This window comes from Cherax quadricarinatus, chromosome 17, assembly GCF_038502225.1.
Source record: "Cherax quadricarinatus isolate ZL_2023a chromosome 17, ASM3850222v1, whole genome shotgun sequence".
Lineage (NCBI taxonomy): Eukaryota > Metazoa > Arthropoda > Malacostraca > Decapoda > Parastacidae > Cherax > Cherax quadricarinatus.
In genome coordinates this window covers 20,397,917-20,417,433 of record NC_091308.1, presented here as the reverse complement: position 1 = coordinate 20,417,433, position 19,517 = coordinate 20,397,917, and the positions used below count along the sequence as shown (strand labels likewise).

Here is a 19,517-nt window from a genome sequence, read left to right as displayed (position 1 = left end):
GCTATTTTTTCCCAGCAGGCAGCTTTAGCCAGCACAAGCAGCTGTACCGAGGCTGTCGCTGCATGCATACTGGACTCTCTCTCTCACTGTCACTCTCGCTCTGTCGTTTTATTAAATGATATTTCGGCCTAAATATGTCGACTAACTTCGTCCTATAAAGAATTTCACTACTAGACCTGTTTTGCAAAACTAGTTTCCCGGCTGCTCTCCATTCACTACAGTTTTATTGTTCACTTACTCGGATAAGCTTAAGGAGTCGTATTCGACCTTATTGACAGTCCATTAAACAGAAAGATCTTTAATGTAATCTGACCGCCCGACAGAGGTGTTTTATTGAAGGTCCGATACAAAATGGAAGTAATGTTCACAAATGAGACACTTGTTGTTGTTGTTGCTCATACGGCTTACTGCGTATGTGCCCTTAGGTTAGGTAAGGTTTGTCAGGAAACAGAGCAAGTGTTTCCTGACGCGGATCTTAGTCATATGATGACCGGCAGCTGGAGTTTTTGGTCACCTGACCGAGGCCTTCCACTGGCTTACCGGTCCATCCCTTTAAAAATTATGATTATAATCATTTCACTTTTTTTTTTGTATGAGCCTTGTTGTCAGAAGCAGAGAGGACATCATTATAGTGACGGTATACACAACTGACTAGATAGGGAATTACACACATAACACACATATGCAACACCTTGGACGTTTCGCCAAGGCTGAGTAGAATGATTTTACCATTCTTCTCTTGACTTCGCATATCATTTTCGAAACACTTGTCCTGTTTCCTGACCAACCTTACCTAACCTAACCTGGTATTTTTATAGTTAGCTTTATTGTAGAAACGTTTCGCTTGCACATTGCCGAGGGACTGATTACCTCATCTTTTGTATATAGTTCTACTGTCTTCCTATTATGTCCTAGAATCTGTATTGATAAAGCCACTGGATGGCGAAACGTCTACAATAAAGATATCCAGATGTTGCACATGTGTCTTAACTTTCATATTGTCGGTATTTTATACCTTTCTTGCACAACATGTGTCTTATCAACATGATAAAAATATATATTGATAAAAATATATATTGATAAAAATATATATTGTTGTCTGCTGTCGTGGTTTGAGAACAAAACATCGCCAGTGTGGGAACGTAGAGGGGGGCTTAGCCCCCTTATCGCCCCTGTAGAGATAAAATTCTCCACATTTAGGATGTGAAGGAAATGTCCGGGTTGCAGAAGCTGTTACTTTGTTGACAACGTTACGCTCTGTAGAGCTTTATAAAGCTCTGCACAAAACCCGTCCCGATAAAAGGTCGTTCTGCATCTATATCTCTTCTTCAGGAGTGTTGTCAGTGCGCCACCTGAGCCAGGTTACCATGGATCACCTGATGACTGTGTTCGAGCGGTACCTTGTATATATACGACACTTACATTTGACACTAGTTTGACAGGGTGGTAGTGCCTAAGTGTTTGGTATGACAGGGTGGTAGTGCCTAAGTGTTTGGTATGACAGGGTGGTAGTACCTAAGTGTTTGGTATGACAGGGTGGTAGTACCTAAGTGTTTGGTATGACAGGGTGGTAGTACCTAAGTGTTTGGTATGACAGGGTGGTAGTACCTAAATGTTTGGTATGACAGGGTGGTAGCACCTAAGTGTTTGGTATGACAGGGTGGTAGTACCTAAGTGTTTGGTATGACAGGGTGGTAGTGCCTAAATATTTGGTATGACAGGGTGGTAGTACCTAAATGTTTGGTATGACAGGGTGGTAGTACCTAAGTGTTTGGTATGACAGGGTGGTAGTACCTAAATGTTTGGTATGACAGGGTGGTAGTACCTAAGTGTTTGGTATGACAGGGTGGTAGTGCCTAAATATTTGGTATGACAGGATGGTAGTGCCTAAGTGTTTGGTATGACAGGATGGTAGTGCCTAAATATTTGGTATGACAGGATGGTAGTGCCTAAGTGTTTGGTATGACAGGGTGGTAGTGCCTAAATATTTGGTATGACAGGATGGTAGTGCCTAAGTGTTTGGTATGACAGGGTGGTAGTGCCTAAATATTTGGTATGACAGGATGGTAGTTCCTAAATGTTTGGTATGACAGGATGGTAGTTCCTAAATGTTTGGTATGACAGGGTGGTAGTACCTAAATGTTGTTCGCGGTATCGCAGATATCTTCCTAAAACTAATACACAACCACATTTATATATTTTCTAACATCATTTGCGTCGACATCTCTTTATTGTGACTATAAGTGATAATATACGAGAGATTATACTATTAGTCTCCTCTGATTTGCTTTAAAACGTCAACACTGACATTTAAGTAGAAATTAACGCCGCAGTCTCTTTTTGTTATATTCCTTTTGCGTGCATTGAGGTAGTGGAGGCTGGGTTTATGGGATACGGGGTTCCCTTTCTCGTATCGCGCACAACTGCCCAAACTCGTCTAGTTTTCTACGACTGGAGATAAATAGTGGAAAAAGCGACAGAATCGTTAAAATATGAAGGTTCTTTCTTTCTGCTTGAGGTTTGTGAACGTTGCTTTTGTGAAATATTGGCGTCCTCTTCTTTCTGTGTGGTGGCCGGTGTTCTGGTGAGGTGGATAACACCACATATGGGTATAAAAACACATAACACAACTTTTTTATTTTAGATGATGTTTCGCCCTAGAGTGAACTCCATAAAATAGGGTCAGTCCTGAACGAAACGTCTAAAATAACAGATTGATACAAGTCTATTCCCGTTCTCGGCGAACGCAGCAATTTCGACGTTATGCGTCATTGCATTCATTGCTATCATTGTATAATTGGTTAGATTGAGGTAATTAACGTTAGCCTAACCTGCAATAGCGCATGTACAGAAATCGTCTTTAAGAAAATACAGTAGAATAACAACGATAGAATACTTGACGATATCTCATTGTAGACGTTTCGCCATCCAGTGGCTTTATCAGTACAATACCAGGACATGATGTGAAGACTGTTGAACTATATACAAAATATGAGGTAATCAGTCCCTTCAGTCTTAGAGTTGGTGAAGAGCATCGTAGTCTTAAGAATCTCATTGTACTGAAGTCTTCCAGCTTGGACTGAAGGACTTCAGCACTGTGTAATCCACACTGCGCGATGGTATAACGGAGAAACAGGTAACTTTCATTCCCACCGTGCAACTGTCATGTAGAATAGTGTAGCAGCACCTTGCTGATGCATGCAGTTGTGGTAGATAGGGAGAAAGGGGGAGTTGGGAGGAGAGGTGGGGAAGTGAGCGATTTTTTGTTGTGGTAGATAGGGAGAAAGGGGGAGTTGGGAGGAGAGGTGGGGAAGTGAGCGAGTCAGTGAGCACTCATCACACATGAGCAGTGACACGAGTGGGTGATGACACTCTCCCAGTACGTCACAACTACACTACAATACACTTAATGGCTCTCAAAGTGGCACTATTCACTCACTCAGTTTACCATGGTGTGTGTGTCTTCAAGGTCATTTACCAGATCTCTGTCTTACATTAGTCATGAAGACGATTTGTCTCTCAATTTCACATTTATGAAATTACAGTTATTCAGTTCTTGAATAAAACAAATTAATATTACTGTCACGAGGGAAATGGTTATCAAATAGAAGATAAACTGAAACAAAATAAGCCCCCGGGCCCCGCTGAATTATTTTCAAGGGTACTTAAGGAATGCAAGTTGGAACTAAGTCAGCCATGAACGAACGTGTTTTAATGCGTCCATCCAAACTGGTGTTGTGCCAGAGATGTGGAAGAGGGCTAATGTAATCCCTATATTTAAATCAGGGGATAAGTCCATTCTATCAAATTCCTGCCCAATAAGCCTGACGTCTATGGTAGGAAAATTATTAGAATCAGTTGTAGCTGATATTATTAAAGTCACCTTGACGAGCATAATCTGATTAATGAATCTCAGCACGGATTCACGAGAGGTTGCTCCTTCCTGACAAATTTACTGACATTCTTCAATAAAACATTTGAGACAGTAGACAATGATAAAGACTATGTTGTTTATTTGGATTTCAGTAAACTCTTTGATAGAGTAGCTCATAAAAGGCTCAAGAAAAGTGGCAGCTCTTGGTATAGGAGGTAAAGTTCTAACATGGATAGAGGCATGGCTTACCAATAGAAAGCAGTGAGGTTTCCTTTAATGGGGTCATATCTGAATGGGGACCGGTCATTAGGAGTGTTCCACAAGGATCAGTTTTAGGTCCATTGTTCATAATTTACATTAATGACCTTGATGAAGGAATTACAAGTGACATGGGCAAATTTGCTGACGATACAAAAATAGGCCGAATGATTGATTCTGAGGACGATACCAGTGAACTCCAGGAGGATTTGGACAAATTAATGTCTTGGTCTGAAAAGTGGCAGATGAAGTTCAATGTGGATAAGTGTAAAGTCCTAGTCCTTGGGAATGAAAATAACCCTCGAAATTATAAACTAGGTGAAGTAGAGCTAACAGATTACTTCAATAGGTCACTAGTCCAAATGTTATTTTACAGCTTTATAATCCAGTGGCTGCACGAGTGGAGGTGTAGTTTGTTGAAAGCTTAATCAATACTAGCTACCACCAGTTATGGAAGTATGTTTGTGGTTGATAGAAGGGAGGGTGATGCTTGCTAAGCTGTCACTAGGATGGAGGATGTTCTCTACAGTGTCACTAGGATGGAGGATGTTCTCTGCGCTGTCACTAGGATGGAGGATGTTCTCTACAGTGTCACTAGGATGGTGATGTTCTCTACACAGTCACTAGGATGGAGGGTGATGTTCTCTACACAGTCACTAGGATGGAGGGTGATGTTCTCTACACTGTCACTAGGATGAAGGGTGATGTTCTCTACACAGTCACTAGGATGGAGGGTGATGTTCTCTACACAGTCACTAGGATGGAGGGTGATGGTCTCTACACAGTCACTAGGATGGAGGGTGATGTTCTCTACACAGTCACTAGGATGGAGGGTGATGTTCTCTACACTGTCACTGGGATGAAGGGTGATGTTCTCTACACTGTCACTAGGATGAAGGGTGATGTTCTCTTCTCTACACTGTCACTAGGATGAAGGGTGATGTTCTGTACACAGTCACTAGGATGGAGGGTGATGTTCTCTACACTGTCACTAGGTTGGAGGGTGATGTTCTCTACACAGTCACTAGGATGGAGGGTGATGTTCTCTACACAGTCACTAGGATGGAGGGTGATGTTCTCTACACAGTCACTAGGATGGAGGGTGATGTTCTCTACACAGTCACTAGGATGAAGGGTGATGTTCTCTACACAGTCACTAGGATGGAGGGTGATGTTCTCTACACGTCACTAGGATGGAGGCTGATGTTCTCTACACAGTCACTAGGATGGAGGGTGATGTTCTCTACACAGTCACTAGGATGGAGGGTGATGTTCTCTACACAGTCACTAGGATGGAGGGTGATGTTCTCTACACAGTCACTAGGATGGAGGGTGATGTTCTCTACACAGTCACTAGGATGGAGGGTGATGTTCTCTACACAGTCACTAGGATGGAGGGTGATGTTCTCTACACAGTCACTAGGATGGAGGGTGATGTTCTCTACACAGTCACTAGGATGGAGGGTGATGTTCTCTACACAGTCACTAGGATGGAGGGTGATGTTCTCTACAGTCACTAGGATGGAGGGTGATGTTCTCTACACAGTCACTAGGATGGAGGGTGATGTTCTCTACACAGTCACTAGGATGGAGGGTGATGTTCTCTACACAGTCACTAGGATGGAGGGTGATGTTCTCTACACAGTCACTAGGATGGAGGGTGATGTTCTCTACACAGTCACTAGGATGGAGGGTGATGTTCTCTACACAGTCACTAGGATGGAGGGTGATGTTCTCTACACAGTCACTAGGATGGAGGGTGATGTTCTCTACACTGTCACTAGGATGGAGGGTGATGTTCTCTACACAGTCACTAGGATGGAGGGTGATGTTCTCTACACTGTCACTAGGATGGAGGGTGATGTTCTCTACACAGTCACTAGGATGAAGGGTGATGTTCTCTACACAGTCACTAGGATGGAGGGTGATGTTCTCTACACAGTCACTAGGATGGAGGGTGATGTTCTCTACACAGTCACTAGGATGGAGGGTGATGTTCTCTACACAGTCACTAGGATGGAGGGTGATGTTCTCTACACAGTCACTAGGATGGAGGGTGATGTTCTCTACACAGTCACTAGCACTACATGCTTGTCGGACCACAATACGCGTCCTATAAAAACACTTAATACAGGAAGCCTTTATTAAGACAAAGTATCATCGCATCTCCTCTATTAATCTCTACCCTCCATCCACTTCTAACCATCACCTCCCATAAGTGCCTTATCAGCCAGGTTATGATGCTAGCGGCACGCTAGCAGCAACAGTCTGGTTGGCCAGGCAATCCACACGGGATATAGCCTCAGACTGGAGTAGAACACTATGTTCGTGCAGTCCAAAACACAACGACAGTTATTTGATAAATTGCATATTCCCAAGTACTCTATTGTTACATTTACTTTATTGTGGGATTACAGCTCGGCTTATTTTAATTAATAAAAAGTATTTCATGTTCAGCGCTAAACCCATGTGGGTCATTCAGCGCGTGGAGGCTCCTCCGTCTGTTGAGCGTCAGACAGACCTGCTTCCCATTTGTACTCACCTATATACTACATCGGCTAAGTACTCTGTGACTGATGAATAAGACACGTACAATATTTTATCTCCATTCCCTGAGCGTTTCGCCCACACAGTAGGTTTCTTTAAGTTTCAGTAATAACGATGTGAGAGTTGCAGATGTGCCTTCTTCATCAACTTGTTAGAACTGTATACCATTATTGTAATGGTACTCTAAACTGCCCGCAGAATAAACAGTATTATCTGGTAACAGTTTGTACAGCAGGGGTGATGTAAGTGGTTGTGTCACACCCTGTATAGTGATGTTAGTGGTTGTGGCACGTCATGTACTCACCTAATTGTGGTTGCAGGGGTCGATTCATAGCCTCTGACCCTCCCCCCCTCTTCAATGGTCGCTACTAGGTCTACTCTCTCCTGCTCCATGAACTTTATCGTACCTCTTAAAAGTTATGTATGGGTCCTTCCTCTACTACATCACTCTCCAGACTGTTCCACTTCCTGACAACTCTATGACTGAAGAAGTACTTCCTAACATCCCTCATCTGAGGGATGTTAGGATGTACTTTCTTCAAAACTCATGAGTTTTTAACATCCACTTGTATCCCCTTGTTGCTGTGTCTCATCTCTGAAACATTCCGTCCCTATCCACCTTGTCAACTTCTCTCAGTATTTTATATGTTATTATCATGTCTTCCCTATCCCTCCTGTCCTCCAGTATTTTCAGGTCGATTCTCCTTCACCTCTCCTCGTAGGACATACCCCTCAGCTCCGAGACTAGTCTTGTTGGAAACTTTTGCAATTTCTCTAATTTTTTGACGTGTTTGACCAGGTGTGGGTTCCATACTGGTGCTGCATATTATAATATGGGCCTGACGTACAGTGTACAGTGTCGTGAATGACTCTTTACTTAGATGTCAAAACGCTATGTATAGTGGTGATAATGTTAGTGGCTGTGTCATACCATGTATAGTGATGGTGATGTTAGTGGCTGTGTCATACCATGTATAGTGATGGTGATGTTAGTGGTTGTGTCATTCCATGTATAGTGATGGTGAGGTTAGTGGCTGTGTCATACCATGTATAGTGATGGTGATGTTAGTGGTTGTCACACCATGTATAGTGATAGTTGTCACACCATGTTCCATGATGTTAGTAGTCTCACACCATGTAGTGATGGTGAGGTTAGTGGTTGCGTCACACCATGTATAGTGATAGTGGTTGTCACACCATATATTATGATGTTAGTGGTTGTGTCACACCACGTATAGTGATGGTGACTGGCCTAAAGTATGTTGACGTCACACAGTACTTCCTCTCCACCACCTGTCCACCAGTTGTGCTCTCTCACCACCACCACCTGTCCATCAGCTCCCCTCAAGGAAGGTTCCTTGATGTTGGTGAGGGGCTCTTGATTTAGGGAATTGGATCTGTGCTCCAGTTCCCCGAATTAAGCCTGAATGCCTTCCACATCCCCCCGCCCCAGGCGCTGTATAATCCTCCGGGTTTAGCGCTTCCCCCTTGATTATAATGATAATAATGTCCATCAGCTATTGTGCTCGCACCACCTGTCCAGTTGTGCTCTCTACCACCACCTGTCCACCAACTGATGTGTTTTCTGTCACCCTCGGGGTCCGTGTGTGGTGGACCTGACCTTCCCAGCGTGTGTTCCGGGTCTCTTGTGGCGGAGGTGGGAGTGGGGGGGGGGAATACACAACTTGTGCCAAGTCCCTCCTTGACATTTTCATGTTGACATTATTGGAGGGGTGTTTGGGGGGATGTTGCAGTTTGGAGGGTCATGTGAACTGTGTTGTCGGCGCCCTTCTGGCAAAACAGCGATTGACTGAGCGACAGGGAAATACACAGGGAAATTGTTTTCTTCTATGTCGGTTCACCCTTCCTAGGTGGGAGACGGCCGTCTTCCACCTCCAATTGGGATGTCCCGACGCTGGGATTACCTTAACCCGGTGGTAGGGTTGAGCAGTTTATGCCTAGAGAGGTGGGGAGGGGGGCATGTTCTCTCCTACAGGGTGCTTGCCTCAGTAAAAACCCAGCATCTTTTCCATCATAAGTAATGGGGATATTTCCGATGACACTGAACAAATAATGGATTTGTTTTGTGGAGCAGAAAAATTGCCTTCAAATAGTTTTGTTTAGTAATTACGAGTTTTGTGATATAACAGTGAATCGTTAACACTATCATGTTGCCAGTAACAGTAATTTTGGTTGTTGGTAACATCGTGTTTATAGCGCTGAATGACCAAACAGTTCTGGTTCTGTGTATATAAAATAAACATCCTCCAGTGTGGATATTTCAGTTTTCAGTATCAGTACACAATCTGGTCAGCTTGCCAGGAACATGAATGGGCATGACAACATTCGCTGAAGCTACTGCTCAAATATGGAATGAATTAAGAACTCAAAGAGGGGGAACCTTATACAAAATGCACGAGGACTACCTAATAAAGTGAAAAGAACGTGTGAAAGACCTGGGTGTATTATTGTCTGCTAGCCTATCTTAAATACATGATAATATACATGGAAGATACCTTAGAGCCTAGTCCCAAACCTACACATTCCCATAACAACTTAATGGGGGTGAGAGATACAGGAGGAAGCTAGTCAAACTCGGCCAGGAACTGTTGAGCAGGTATGTGGTGCTCTTTGAATTAACCATAAAATTACACATTTGAATTGAGTGATGCTGAACATGTAAAGGGAATTCGCTGCAGGAGGAACGGAGGGAGGATTTGTAGAGAATTTCAGGAGAATTCTTGTTATTACTGTACATCCACGCGCAGTAACTTCCGTTCAGTTTTATATTCATCTCTGATTTTGACGCGGAAGACCAATTCGTGTAATTGATTAAATAACATTAAATACATCATATTAAACTTTCTATAGTCAAACTCTCATCCACTATTTGAGGCAGTTTTCCATTGGAGCTGTGAAACTAAGGGAGGAGGAAGTTAGGGTGAGATGTAAGAAACTATTGGCAGAAAGGTGGGCTAGTGCAAGTATGGGTAGTGAGGAGGGTTGAAGAGCGTTGGAATAGTTTTAAAAAGGCAGTGTTAGAATGTGGGGTAGAAGTTTGTGGCTATAGAAGAGTGGGTGCGGGAGGAAAGAGGAGTAATTAATGGAATGATAAAGTAGAGGGTGTGATAAAAGAGAAAAGTTAGCTTATGAGAGGTTTTTACAAAGCAGAAGTGATATAAGGGCAGAGCATATGGAGAATACAAGAACGGTGAAGAGAGTGCAAAAAGAGAGCAAATGATAGAGTGGGAGAGGCACTGTCAAGAAATTTTGCTGAGAATAGGAAAAAAAAAATGGAGATAAACAAGTTAAGAAAATCCAGGGAACGAATGGATTTGTCAGTTAAAAACAGAGTAGGGGAGTTTAGTAGATGGGGAGATGGAGGTATTGGGTAGATGGTGGGAATATTTTGAAGGACTTTCAAATGTCGATGAAGAAAGGGAAGCGGTAATTTCATGCACTGGCCAGGGGGGGTATAACTTCTTTTAGGAGTGAAGAAGAGCAGGATGTGAGTGTGGGGGAGGTGCGTGAGGCATCACATAGAATGAAAGAAGGTAAAGCAGCTGGAACTGACAAGATCAAGACAGAAATGTTAAAAGCAAGGGAACGGGGATATAGTGTAGGAGTGGTTGGTATTTTTGTTTAATAAATGTATGAAAGAGGGGAAGGTACATGGGGATTGTCAGAGAGCGTGTATAATTCCTTTATATAAAGGGAAGCGGAACAAAAGAGATTGTGAAAATTGTAGGGGAATAAGTTTACTGAGTATACCAGGTAAAGTGTACGGTAGGTTTATTATTGAAAGAATTAGAGGTAAGACAGACAGCAGAATTGCAGATGAGCAAGGAGGCTTTAGAGTGGGTACATTGAAGCATATATGTGAACAGTATTTAGATAAAGGTAGGGAAGTTTAATTCCATTTATGGATTTAGAAAAGGCATATGATAGAGTGGATAGGGGAGCAATGTGGCAGATGTTGCAAGTATATGGAATAGGTAGTAAGTTACTAAATGCTGTAAAGACTTTTTATGAGGATAGTGAGGCTCAGGTTAGGGTGTAGGAGAGAGGGAGTTTATTTCCCAGTAAAAGTAGGTCTTAGACAGGGATGTGTAATGTCACCATGGTTGTTTAATATATTTATGGATGGGGTTGTACATGAAGTAAATGCTAGGGTGTTGGGGAGAGGGGTGGGATTAAATTATGGGGAATCAAATACAAAATGGGAGTTGACACAGTTAATTTTTGCTGATGATACTATGCTTTTGGGAGATTCTAAAGAAAAGTTACAAAGGTTAGTGGACGAGTTTGGGAGGGTGTGTAAAGGTAGAAAGTTGAAAGTGAATATAAGAGTAAGGTGATGAGGATATCAAACGATTTAGATAAAGAAAAATTAGATATCACAGTGGAGGGAGGGAGTATGGAAGAAGTGAATCTTCAGATATTTGGGAGTTGACTTGTCAGCGGATGGGTTTATGAAGGATGAGGTTAACCATAGAACTGATGAAGGAAAAAATGTGAGTGGTGCATTGAGGTATGTGTGGAGACAACGTTATCCATTGAGGCAAAGAAGGGAATGTACAAAAGTATAGTGGTACCAACACTGGAGGCATTGGAGATGTCCTGTCTAAGGGCAGTGTGTGGTGTAAATATTATGTAGTGTGGAAATTAGGAGGTACTGAAAAAGGGCTGTTAGTCATTTAGAGAGAATGGAACAAAGTATAATGACTTGGAGAGCCTATAAATCTGTAGGGAAAGGAAAGCGGGGTAGGGATCGTCTTCGAAAAGGTTCGAGGGAGAGGTAAAGGAGGTTTTGTGGGCGAGAGGCTTGAATTTCCAGCAAGCTTGCGTGAGCGTGTTAGATTGGAGTGAATGGAGACAAATGGTTTTTGGGACCTGAAGAGCTGTTGAAGCGTGAGCAGGGTAAGATTTTGTGAAGGGATTCAGGAAAACCGTTTAGCCGGACTTGAGTCCTGGAAGCGGTAAGTACAATGCCTGCACTTTAAAGGAGGGGTTTGGGATATTGGCATTTTGGAGTGACTATCTAAACTGTCGTATCTGGGCATTAGCTATTTCATAAATTTTGGATATTTCTTCATCTATGAACTCTGGACTACAAATACGTAAAGCTCTCAAAAACATTGATGATAAAACAGACAGTTTAACTCTATCTTGATGTGAAGAATAATAGTGGATATAGGAACACTTATTTGTAGGTTTTCTGTAAATTTTAAATTTGAATTCATTATTACCCTTAATAATTAAAACATCTAGAAAAGGCAATGAGTTATTTTCTTCAAACTCAACAGTAAAGCTTATAGAATGGGCTATGCTATTTAATTTGCCTAGGAATTGGTGTATATCTACATTCTTGGGCATAGGACACAATTGCTAGAAATACTTTTTACACTCCAAAAATGGACAACCAACCTTATTCAACTAAAAATATGTTGGTTCTCCCTTACCATGAAAACTTGGTTGATATACCTTCTCTTCTTAAGACTTTTAATATCAAAGTTGTATTTAAAAATCTTGATACAGTAAAAAAAAATTGATAAAGAATTCCCCCCAAAATGCTGACGGATGTGTCTATAAGATTCCTTGTAAAATTTGCGATAAAGCTTATTACGGTCAAACTGGTAAAAATCTCGAACTAAGATTAAAACAACATAAATATAGCATTAGAACTGGACAAGATTCTAATGCTCTATTTATTCATGTGAGAGATTTTAACCATCCAATTGATTTTCAAAAAGTTGAGAAAGTTGTATCAAGCAAGTCCATGGTTGACAGGAATATAATTGAATCTTGTTTCATAAAAAGCAGTTTTGACAATAATATGAATATTTCCTTTGGTTTATATAAATAAGATTCATTTATAATTAATAAAATTTGGGAAGAATTTAATAATACATTGGACAAATAATAAATTTTAAAATTCTTAATTCTTGGGTAGAATAGTTTGTTCGTGGGTTGTGTGAAGGACCTGTCTAGTTGGGCCAGCGGCCTGCTGCAGTGTTCTCTTTCTTATGAGTTGCTCATCAGATGTGGCTTTGTTGTGGGATGTGATAGTGAGGTGTGGTCTAGACCCTTTATATGCCTTCTTTGATGCATTACTTTTATTGTTCCTTGATAATGTGAGTAGTCACGAAAGCGCTTGGAATTTCTCTATTCTTTCACAGTGGTTGTTTTGCATATATATATATATATATATATATATATATATATATATATATATATATATATATATATATATATATATATATATATATATATATATATATATATATATATATATATATATATATATTCCTTCAGCCAGAGATCAGTGTTTGTGTATATTTCGCCTGCTCTTGCGAATTCCTTATGTGTGTGTGTGTGTGTGTGTGTGTGTGTGTGTGTGTACTCACCTAGTTGAGGTTGCGGGGGTCGAGTCCGAGCTCCTGGCCCCGCCTCTTCACTGATCGCTACTAGGTCACTCTCCCTGAGCCGTGAGCTTTATCATACCTCTGCTTAAAGCTATGTATGGATCCTGCCTCCACTACATCGCTTCCCAAACTATTCCACTTACTGACTACTCTGTGGCTGAAGAAATACTTCCTAACATCCCTGTGATTCATCTGTGTCTTCAGCTTCCAACTGTGTCCCCTTGTTACTGTGTCCAATCTCTGGAACATCCTGTCTTTGTCCACCTTGTCAATTCCTCTCAGTATTTTGTATGTCGTTATCATGTCCCCCCTATCTCTCCTGTCCTCCAGTGTCGTCAGGTTGATTTCCCTTAACCTCTCCTCGTAGGACATACCTCTTAGCTCTGGGACTAGTCTTGTTGCAAACCTTTGCACTGTGTGTGTGTGTGTGTGTGTGTGTGTGTGTGTGTGTGTGTGTGTGTGTGTGTGTGTGTGTGTATATATATATATATATATATATATATATATATATAAATCGTGCCGAATAGGTAAAACTGGTCAATAAGCAAGAACTCGTTTAAAATTAAGTGCTTACTAAAGTTTTCCCCTTACATGTTTAAAGATATATTTTTTTTTATTTTATGTTAATATAAAAATTAATAATTTTGAACCAAAAGAACCTTAGAAAACTTACCTAACCATATTATAACAAGCAAAATTTAATTTATCCTTATTTAACTAAATATATTTCTGATAAGTTTACAATAATTTTATAACAAGCAAACACAATGAAATATACATTTTTTAGTTAGGTTCAGAATGATTTTTGCGAAATTGTTGCATACACAAATTTTCGCTTGCCTTATTCGGCAAGAAGAGCGTTGGTATTTAAGCCAAAAATCGCAAGTTTTAGCTATTTATTATTGGCTTAGCCATGCAGACATCATGATGTAATGGTGTCCACATCATGACTAGATAGTGTAGAGCAGGTTAAGGTTCCTCACTTTATTAACAACACGTGTAAGGTTGAGAATTTTACAGCAAAATTATCAACATTCGTGGGAGCCACACTAAGCTAGTTTAGATGTGAGTGACTTTGTTGTCGTGCTGACACACCTCACCGACATTGTTGGTGTTATAGGTCAGCCATTAAAACATGACAAGTGGATGTGTTACTTCATATTATTCACTAAATTTCTTATCTTTTTTAATGTGTCATCAGTTACATGGAATATTTTTCCATGATAACATTTTGTCAGCTTTCTGAATATATTTTTTTATTGTTGCTGTTTTGCTGTCTTTCTCTAATTTTATAATGATAACGTCATTGTTATTTCTCAGACTGGAGAGAGCAGTGTCAGACTGAGGAGGCAGAACACACACCAAAATATACAGGTATCTCTCATTTTTAGTTTTCTTTTTTCAAAGTTTGATATCATTGTGTGTGTGTACTCACCTAATTGTGGTTGCAGGGGTCGATACTCAGCTCCTGACCCCCGCCTCTTCACTGATCGCTACTAGGTCCTCTCTCTCTCTCTGCTTCCAGAGCTTTGTCGTACCTCGTCTTAAAGCTGTGTATGGTTCCTGCCTCCACTACATCACTTGTTAGGCTATTCCACTTCCTGACGACTCTATGACTGAAGAAATACTTCCTAACATCCCTTTGACTCGTCTGAGTCTTCAGCTTCCAATTGTGACCCCTTGTTTCTGTGTCCCCTCTCTGGAACAACCTGTCTCTGTCTACCTTATCTATTCCACGCCGTATTTTTTATGTCGTTATTATGTCTCCCCTGACCCGCCTGTCCTCCAGTGTCGTCAGTCCGATTTCCCTCAACCTTTCTCCGTAGGACATACCCCTGAGCTCCGGAACTAGCCTTGTTGCAAACCTTTGTACTTTCTCTAATTTTTTGACGTGTTTGACCAGGTGTGGGTTCCAAACTGGTGCTGCATACTCCAGTATGGGTCTGATGTACAGAGTGTACAGTGTCTTGAACGATTCCTTACTAAGGTATCGGAACGCTATTCTTAGGTTTGCCAGGCGCCCATATGCTGCAGCAGTTATCTGGTTGATGTGTGCCTCCGGAAGCATGCTCGGTGTTATGGTCACCCCAAGATCTTTCTCCGATCTTCATGATTTTGCATTTGGCAGGGTTGAATTCAAGAAGCCAGTTGCTGGACCACGTGTCCAGCCTGTGTGTACGTACTCACCTAGTTGAGGTTGCAGGGGTCGAGTCCGAGCTCCTGGCCCCGCCTCTTCACTGGTCGCTACTAGGTCACTCTCCCTGAACCGTGAGCTTTATCGTGTGTGTGTATGTACGTGTTAGTTAGTTACCATTCTGTCCTAGGCACATGTCGATTAGACACTTGGCCTGTTGTATATAAGTGTGTGTGGTGTGTGTGTGTGTGTGTGTGTGTGTGTGTGTGTGTGGTGTGTGTGTGTGTGTGTGTGGTGTGTGTGTGTGATGTGTGTGTGTGGTGTGTGTGTGTGTGTGGTGTGGGGTGTGTGTGGTGTGTGTGTGTGTGTGTGGTGTGTGTGTGTGTGTGTGCGTGTGTGTGGTATGTGTGTGTGTGTGCATGTGCGTGCGTGTGCATGTGCGTGCGTGTGTGTGTGTGTGTGTGTGTTTGTGTGCGTGTTGGTGTGTGTGCGCGCGTGCTGGTGTGTGCGTGCGTGCTGGTGTTAGTTACCATTTTGTCCTAGGCACATGTCGATTAGACACTAGGCCTGTTGTGTATGAGCACGTGTGTTTGTGTGTGAGTGTGTGTGTGTGTGTGTGTGTGTGTGTGTGCGTGCTGGTGTGTGTGTGTGTGTGTGCGTGCTGGTGTGTGTGTGTGCTAGTGTGTGTGTGTGTGTGTGTGCGCGCGCGCGTGCTGGTGTACTCACCTAGTTGAGGTTGCAGGGGTCAAGTCCAAGCTCCTGGCCCCGCCTCTTCACTGGTCGCTACTAGGTCACTCTCCCTGAACCGTGAGCTTTATCATACCTCTGCTTAAAGCTATGTATGGATCCTGCCTCCACTACATCGCTTCCCAAACTATTCCACTTCCTGACTACTCTGTGGCTGAAGAAATACTTCCTAACATCCCTGTGATTCATCTATGTCTTCAACTTCCACCTTGTCAATTCCTCTCAGTATTTTGTATGTCGTTATCACGTCCCCCCTATCTCTCCTGTCCTCCAGTGTCGTCAGGTTGATTTCCCTTAACCTCTCCTCGTAAGACATACCTCTTAGCTCTGGGACTAGTCTTGTTGCAAACCTTTGCACTTTCTCTAGTTTCTTTACCTGCTTGGCTAGGTGTGGGTTCCAGACTGGTGCCGCATACTCCAATATGGGCCTAACATACGTGTGTGTGTGTGTGTGTGTGTGTGTGTGTGTGTGTGTGTGTGTGTGTGTGTGTGCGTGTGTGTGTGTGTGTGTGTATGTGTGTGTGTGTGTACGTGTGTGTGTGTACGTGTGTGTACGTGTGTGTGTGTGTGTACGTGTGTGTGTGTACGTGTGTGTGTACGTGTGTGTGTGTGTACGTGTGTATGTGTGTACGTGTGTGTGTGTGTGTGTGTGTGTGTGCGCGTGTGTGTGTACGTGTGTGTGTGTGTGTGTGTACTCACCTAGTTGTACTCACCTAGTTGAGGTTGCGGGGGTCGAGTCCGAGCTCCTGGCCCCGCCTCTTCACTGATCGCTACTAGGTCACTCTCCCTGAGCCGTGAGCTTTATCATACCTCTGCTTAAAGCTATGTATGGATCCTGCCTCCACTACATCGCTTCCCAAACTATTCCACTTACTGACTACTCTGTGGCTGAAGAAATACTTCCTAACATCCCTGTGATTCATCTGTGTCTTCAGCTTCCAACTGTGTCCCCTTGTTACTGTGTCCAATCTCTGGAACATCCTGTCTTTGTCCACCTTGTCAATTCCTCTCAGTATTTTGTATGTCGTTATCATGTCCCCCCTATCTCTCCTGTCCTCCAGTGTCGTCAGGTTGATTTCCCTTAACCTCTCCTCGTAGGACATACCTCTTAGCTCTGGGACTAGTCTTGTTGCAAACCTTTGCACTTTCTCTAGTTTCTTCACGTGCTTGGCTAGGTGTGGGTTCCAAACTGGTGCCGCATACTCCAATATGGGCCTAACGTACACGGTGTACAGGGTCCTGAATGATTCCTTATTAAGATATCGGAATGCTGTTCTGAGGTTTGCTAGGCGCCCATATGCTGCAGCAGTTATTTTTTTGATGTGCGCTTCAGGAGATGTGCCTGGTGTTATACTCACCCCAAGATATTTTTCCTTGAGTGAGGTTTGTAGTCTCTGACCCCCTAGACTGTACTCCGTCTGCGGCCTTCTTTGCCCTTCCCCAATCTTCATGACTTTGCACTTGGTGGGATTGAACTCCAGGAGCCAATTGCTGGACCAGGTCTGCAGCCTGTCCAGATCCCTTTGTAGTTCTGCCTGGTCTTCGATCGAGTGAATTCTTCTCATCAACTTCACGTCATCTGCAAACAGGGACACCTCAGAGTCTTTTCCTTCCGTCATGTCGTTCACAAATACCAGAAACAGCACTGGTCCTAGGACTGACCCCTGCGGGACCCCGCTGGTCACAGGTGCCCACTCTGACACCTCGCCACGTACCATGACTCGCTGCTGTCTTCCTGACAAGTATTCCCTGATCCATTGTAGTGCCTTCCTTGTTATCCCTGCTTGGTCCTCCAGTTTTTGCACCAATCTCTTGTGTGGAACTGTGTCAAACGCCTTCTTGCAGTCCAAGAAAATGCAATCCACCCACCCCTCTCTCTCTTGTCTTACTGCTGTCACCATGTCATAGAACTCCAGTAGGTTTGTGACACAGGATTTCCCGTCCCTGAAACGATGTTGGCTGCTGTTGATGAGATCATTCCTTTCTAGGTGTTCCACCACTCTTCTCCTGATAATCTTCTCCATGATTTTGCATACTATACATGTCAGTGACACTGGTCTGTAGTTTAATGCTTCATGTCTGTCTCCTTTTTTAAAGATTGGGACTACATTTGCTGTCTTCCATGCCTCAGGCAATCTCCCTGTTTCGATAGATGTATTGAATATTGTTGTTAGGGGTACACATAGCGCCTCTGCTCCCTCTCTCAATACCCATGGGGAGATGTTATCTGGCCCCATTGCCTTTGAGGTATCTAGCTCACTCAGAAGCCTCTTCACTTCTTCCTCGGTTGTGTGCACTGTGTCCAGCACTTGGTGATGTGCCCCACCTCTCCGTCTTTCTGGAGTCCCTTCTGTCTCCTCTGTGAACACTTCTTTGAATCTCTTGTTGAGTTCTTCACATACTTCACGGTCATTTCTTGTTGTCTCTCCTCCTTCCTTCCTTAGCCTGATTACCTGGTCCTTGACTGTTGTTTTCCTCCTGATGTGGCTGTACAACAGTTTCGGGTCAGATTTGGCTTTCGCTGCTATGTCATTTTCATATTGTCTTTGGGCCTCCCTTCTTATCTGTGCATATTCGTTTCTGGCTCTACGACTGTTCTCCTTATTCTCCTGGGTCCTTTGCCTTCGTGTGTACGTGTACGTGTGTGTGTGTGTGTGTGTGTACGTGTGTGTGTATGTGTGTGTATGTGTGTGTGCGTGTCTGTGTGTGTGTATGTGTGTGTGTGTGTCTGTGTGTACGTGTGTGTGTGTGTAAGAAATGTCGGAAATATTAAGCCTAATTACCATAAACATATTGTATATGTATTATATATTTATAAAGTTGGTTGATAAGTTGGCATTACACATTGTCATGTAAGAAGTGATTGTTGTGGTGTGTTGTACTTCCCCATCATAAATCAAAATCGAGAACAACGCCCAGTATTGGGCCCCTACTTAAACAAGATGGGTCCTACACAGATGACAGCAAGGAAATGAGTGAGCTACTCAAGTCCCAATATGACTCAGTTTTTAGCAAGCCGCTAACCAGACTGAGAGTCGAAGATCAAAATGAATTTTTTATGAGAGAGCCACAAAATTTGATTAACACAAGCCTATCCGATGTTATCCTGACGCCAAATGACTTCGAACAGGCGATAAATGACATGCCCATGCACTCTGCCCCAGGGCCAGACTCATGGAACTCTGTGTTCATCAAGAACTGCAAGAAGCCCCTATCACGAGCCTTTTCCATCCTATGGAGAGGGAGCATGGACACGGGGGTCGTCCCTCAGTTACTAAAAACAACAGACATAGCCCCACTCCACAAAGGGGGCAGTAAAGCAACAGCAAAGAATTACAGACCAATAGCACTAACATCCCATATCATAAAAATCTTTGAAAGGGTCCTAGGAAGCAAGATCACCACCCATCTAGAAACCCATCAGTTACACAACCCAGGGCAACATGGGTTTAGAACAGGTCGCTCCTGTCTGTCTCAACTACTGGATCACTACGACAAGGTCCTAAATGCACTAGAAGACAAAAAGAATGCA

The 19,517-nt window shown here is 42.8% G+C and overlaps 1 protein-coding gene across 1 annotated transcript in view; it reads left to right on the top strand.

Annotated features, from left to right (window-relative positions):
• The window catches only part of LOC128686451 (homeobox protein TGIF2), a gene marked incomplete in the record, with an annotated part of 129,323 nt that overhangs the window by 54,889 nt on the left and 54,917 nt on the right, over positions 1-19,517 (top strand). Inside the window, 1 exon segment of the mRNA XM_053773380.2 lies at positions 14,425-14,478. Within this exon segment, the coding sequence (XP_053629355.2) occupies positions 14,425-14,478 (54 nt within the window).